The sequence below is a fragment of the Elephantulus edwardii genome, unplaced genomic scaffold (genome assembly GCF_000299155.1).
Source record: "Elephantulus edwardii isolate Elephantulus edwardi_28Jun2011 unplaced genomic scaffold, EleEdw1.0 scaffold00026, whole genome shotgun sequence".
In the NCBI taxonomy this organism is placed as follows: domain Eukaryota; kingdom Metazoa; phylum Chordata; class Mammalia; order Macroscelidea; family Macroscelididae; genus Elephantulus; species Elephantulus edwardii.
In genome coordinates, this window is record NW_006399776.1 from 20,701,843 (window position 1) to 20,707,427 (window position 5,585).

The 5,585-nt window shown below is 37.2% G+C and overlaps 1 protein-coding gene across 1 annotated transcript; it reads right to left on the minus strand.

Moving 5' to 3' along the window:
- Positions 1-1,406: 1,406 nt before the first annotated feature.
- Positions 1,407-2,363, minus strand: LOC102876952 (olfactory receptor 10G2-like). The gene has a single exon (XM_006883294.1). It carries the CDS (start codon positions 2,361-2,363, stop codon positions 1,407-1,409), a length of 957 nt encoding a protein of 318 aa, XP_006883356.1.
- Between the last annotated feature and the right edge of the window lie 3,222 nt (positions 2,364-5,585).

The window sequence follows — 5,585 nt, forward strand, 5'->3', positions numbered from 1 at the left end:
ATGTAAATGAAAGAAAAAGATATCAGCAAATGAAAGAACTCTTTTATCTTACCCTTCAATTTCTATTGAACTGTCCTTATTTGCTCTTAGATTACTCTATATCTGAGTCCTTTATTTAAAGCTTCTTTTAAGTCTTCATTTTCTTCCAAGTGAGACCAGGTTAGGACATAGAGGAAAAACTGATAATGTCTTTGTTTGTTTGCTTGTTTAAGATACGTATCAAAAGACTTTTCTGGTGCTATTTTAATTCGGCAACAAACACTGATTTGTGTGTCTCCTGATTATTAGAGTAGATGTGGTAGACACAAGCAAAAATTTGTCTTTTATATCTTCTGAGATCTCATAGTCTTCATATCTATTTATTTGGGAATAAAATGTTGAAATCTTGATTGTAACAAATGACAGATGATGACAAGTCCTGTAACAAAAGGGCTATGACAATATGAATAAAACAGAGTGAAGTTCTGCTTGGGAAAACCGGTATTGTCTTCTTATAGGAAGAAGAGTTTTACATGGATTGAAGGAATCACAAATATTTATTTGGTCAATATGAGTAGGAAGAAACATCTTCCATATAGAGAGAAAAACGTAATTAAAAGATTGGCAGATGAATATAGATTATGCTCAAGAAATGGCAGTGTATTAGTGAGGCTAAGGAGGAAATGAATGGTAAAGATGTCTTGGGAGATTAGGTATATATCTTGGGAGATTAGTTATATTGAACCCAGATTGTGTTGGAGTTCAAATTCTAGGTGAAATATGTTATCCTTACTTTATCTTCATTGAAGAATCCTTCAGATTTTATTCTAGAAAGGTAATTTTAGTTGTATTATGGTAAGGGAGAAGAATATAAAAGATTAGCCAGGAATTTAAAGACACAGCCTAAAATTAGAATATATAGAATTTGATTTATTTGCACCTGGGGAAGGTGAGAGACAAGAAGAAAACAAACAATGATAAACTTTTAAGTTCAGGTGCTTAGCAGTATTAATGCCATGTTCAAGTAAAGATTCCTCTCTGTCTAAAGGCTTAGGGGAAAAGGAAATGGGAAGAGGTGTCTGAGGTACCATTATGCCATTTTTTTCCCCTTTCCAATTTTCTGCTATAATATGCTTTCTAAGAGGGAGGGACATTCCCAAGCTATTTAGCATTTGATAAGATATTTTTCATTTCACAAAGAATTCAGAGTTGAGAGAAATAATAAATCCACTTATTTCTAAACATATAATGTAAAATAATTTTAACTAATTGAGAGGAAAATATCATGGGTCTAGAGTTCAAAAGTTTCTTCCAAATTGAATTAAATTAAACTTAAGCAGCTTATCGTTTATGAACAAGTTGCCACCTACTGAAGTACTTGGAAAGTATTACAGCAGTGGTGGTACAAGTGGACCTTCAACCTTCAATTACTTATTTTCATTTGTGGCCCCTCGGCCTGCTGCTATCCTCTTCAGAGCTGACTTCACATCCTGGTTCCTCAGGGTATAGATGAGGGGGTTCAGCAATGGAGTGACCACAGTGTAAAACACAGCCACTGCTCCATCCAGTGGACTCTTGGAGCCAGCCCTAAGATAGATGAAAATACAGGGAACGTAATAGACTGTGACGACAGTTAGGTGGGAGCCACATGTGGAGAAGGCCCTGCGCCGCCCATCGGCCGTGTGTATCTTCAGAATGGCATGGACTATGTTGGCGTAGGAGAGCAGAATTAACATGAAGCAGCTGGCAGCCACTACCCCAATGTCCACAAAAGTCACAAGCTCGTTGATAGTTGTGTCAGCACAGGCCAGTCGCAACACTGCTGGGATGTCACAGACAAAGTAATCTACCTGATTGGGGCCACAGTAGGGCAGGCGAAAGGTTAAGGTGGCCTGGATAGAGCCGTGGATGGAACCAGCTACCCACGCTCCTGCCACAAGGATAGTGCACAACCTCCCATTCATGAGCACGGGGTAGCGCAGAGGCTGGCATATTGCCAGATACCTGTCATAGGCCATCAAAGTGTAGAGGAAGCACTGGGTACTGCCCAGGAAGTGAAAAAAATATAATTGAGCTACACAACCACCGAATGGGATAACCTTGCTAGCAGGAGTGAAATTCAAAATAAGTTTTGGAACTATGACCGAGGAGAGCCACATGTCCAGGAATGAGAGCACCCCCAGGAGGATATACATGGGTCGGGCATGGAGCTTTGGGTCAACCCACACAGTGAGCAGAATGAGCAGGTTTCCCAGCTGAGTCAGGATGTAGATGATGAAGAAGACTAGGAAGAGGAGGATCTTCAGATTTGGAGGGTGAGCCAAGCCCAAGAGAATAAACTCTGTTACCATGGTGTCCATGGATGTGTTCTTGGTTTTGCTCATGCCTTTCTTTCTGTGGTTTTCTAAGATGAATGGTGAAATCGGGAACACAGGAACAGAGCTTAGTGAGGTTGTAAGAGAATATTTTTGTCTGATAGTTAATATCTAATAGTAATAAGAGAAACAGATTACAATTTAATGTAATTCAGTTTTTTTTTTAAAAGAGGCGCCATAGCCATTATTTACTTGGTGAGTGAAACAAACCCTCCAGATGCTAGTTTCCTAGATCAGTGAAAGTTTATACCCATTATGAAATACCGTGAAAGACTTGGCAGCTCAAGGAGCAGACAAATGTACAAATGATGGGAAATATCCATAACTAACCAAAATGGGCCTAACATTCATATGAAGAAGTGTGGAACAAATACTTCATGATCATCACACTTACTTCCCCCTTTACTTGTTATTGTTGTGATAATTCCTCACTTCTCTCAGCTAAATCCCAGCTCCTTTTAATATTAAGCAAAAGTATCTATGCTCTTTATTTACTACCCTACCTCATATATTTATAATTTCTTCTTAGTCTTCAGATGCTATGACTCCATAGAGCTTTCTCAAAGCAGCATGTTCTAACTGGATCCCATGTCCACACTGAATTCCTTCTCTCCTTACCTGTGCAATGCCTACTTTTCCTTCAGGACTTACTTGGAGGCACTTACCTTCAAGAATGCATTCCAGGAAACCTGCATATAATTTCCAGAACACATATTATACTACGTTGCCATGTATTTCTAATGTGTTAGACTTAATCAGCAGTCATTCTTTTAATATAGTGGCTGATGTGCAGATAATTGAAATTATCTACTGATTAATAGAATCTTACCAAATCCCATTGATTTGACAGTATTTTTCTGCTTGGTCTTGAGTTTTTGATACTTGTGCCCATCTTACTGGGACTTTTAGGGCAAGTTGTTGTTAGAGCAAGCTGTAAGCTTATTTTATATGTAATATGAGTTTAGTTATATCATAAGTAACTCCAAAGAACATTGATGCTCTTTATTTTATGGTATCATGTAGGTTTGTTGGTTTATTTATAGAATAAATAGTTTGGGATTGGATTTATCGGCATAGGGTTATAGAGGAATTTTTCTTATTAATTATAAAGACTTCAATTAATGCAGGACTTGGTTTTGCTTATCTAGCCACTTATCTTTTCTCCTATCTATTCTTTCTTCTGTTTTTTGATAGTCTATCAAATAACAATTGCTTTTTTGATCAACAGTCATTTGGTTGCTGGGGCGTCTTATTTAAAGCAGCTTGTCTTAGAGAAAGTGCAGCCAGAGTGCAAAGATGATAGAACTTTGTCTCACATACTTTGGGCATGTTGCTGGGAGAGGCTATTTCTTGGAGAATAACATCATGCTTGGAAAAGTAGAGACTCAGTAAAAGAGAGGAAGACCCTCAACCAAATGGACTTACGCACTGACTGATGCAGTGGGCTCAAGTGTGTCAGGAAGTGTGAGTATGGCACAGGATAGGATAGATCTTCAGATCTGTTATTCATAGGGTCACTATAGGTTGTACAACAATAAAATAGCAACAAAAATAAAATAAAAAATATCTCTGAAGACTTTAATGATTCCTAAGTACCTGAGTCAGCTAAGAAGAAACAGAGAATTAATGCTTACTTATGCTATATTTCATTCTTTTCAGTGAATAAGTAGTTTTGTAAAGTTTTTCCTCCCATTCTATCATTTGAGATGCATTCATTTTTTCATTTAACTGTAATGGATTTTTGTAATTTAAATGACTATTTTCAGAAAATAATGAAAATGTAGCAGGTTTTGAATTTAACTCCCATCAGCAGGAAGTAGCTAAGAGAATACGCCGTCCCCTTTTCCTTATGACTCAGGGTGAAGTCTCTCTCAGGGAGGAGTGATAGGGAATGGCAAAGGATACACTGACAAAGAAGATTAATCAGAACTGGCTTTGACAAGCACTGTGGCATTTGGACAAGAACAAACTGGGAGGAGGGTAGAGAGAATAGTGCAACAATGAATGAGTGGAAGCCCAAAATCTCTGTAAATGTTTATGAAAATTAATAAAATATAATTATAGAAAAAAAATTTTTTTTTCCAAGGACATTTTTTATCTTATTTTGTAAAAGAATTTAATTCATATTGTAACATTTAAGAACTAAGAAAATGATAAAATAATACTGAATGAACCTGATAATGTAGGTCCATCAAACTTATTGCCATTGCATTATTTCCAGCTCATAATTGCTGTAGAGCATGGTAGAACGGCCCTATAGTTTTCAAGACCGGAACTTGACCTAAGGAGATTAACCTATGTTTCCAAGGATTTTTGGCTTACAGAAGAGCCCTTTAACCACTGCACTACCAGCCTCTTTTTGAGGCCGATCAACAACAAAACAACTCACTGTGGTGGACTAGGAACCAACTCATAGCTGAGCCTTCATTGGGTTTTCAGAGGCTGTAAAGTGCAAAAGAGGAAATTGTCCCTCTTTTTCTGGAGGAGATGCTGGTGGATTTGAACTAGTCGCTTTTAGATTAGCAGCACAACACTCTACAACCTATGCCGTCAGAGTACCACAGAAAATTTTAAATGTGCTTTCTGTCCAATAACAAAGAAGAAATACCTTGGTGCTTGTTGTCTCACTTTCAGGAGAATCACGGTTATATCTGGAAATAGATGAGAAGATTAGTTCTCTCTTCTTAGGCTAGAACAGAGAAATAGTGAAGATATCTGGGTCTAGCACTACACATAAAATTTAGGTATGAGCCATATTTATTTATTGTCAACAAAGACATACTGCCAATGCTCCCTTTAGACAGTCCCTGATTGTTTTAAATCGTTAATGTGCTTTTTGCTGCTTTGAAAGTTTAGCTCATCAAGTCTAACAGGAGGCTTCTTAGAAGAAAGGCCTGGTGATTTACTTTTAAAATACATCAGCTGAACACAAGGTGAATGAAATAAAAACAAAACACCAAAAAAACCTTAGCATTGAAAGCTCTATGGAGCAGAGTTCTGCTCTGACATACATAGAGTTAGCATCAGAATCAGTGCTATGGCAACTGGTGGATTTGGACACATAATACATTTCTGAAATATTTTATGAATAGGAAGTTTTAGATACTAAATCTAATATACTAAGGACTGTATTGCTGAGGGAGTAATTCGGAGAATTCCCAATGCTTATTTATATTTGCTAAAAATACTCTCCCTATTTTATATGCTTTTCCTATCTGACTTTCTTCAGTT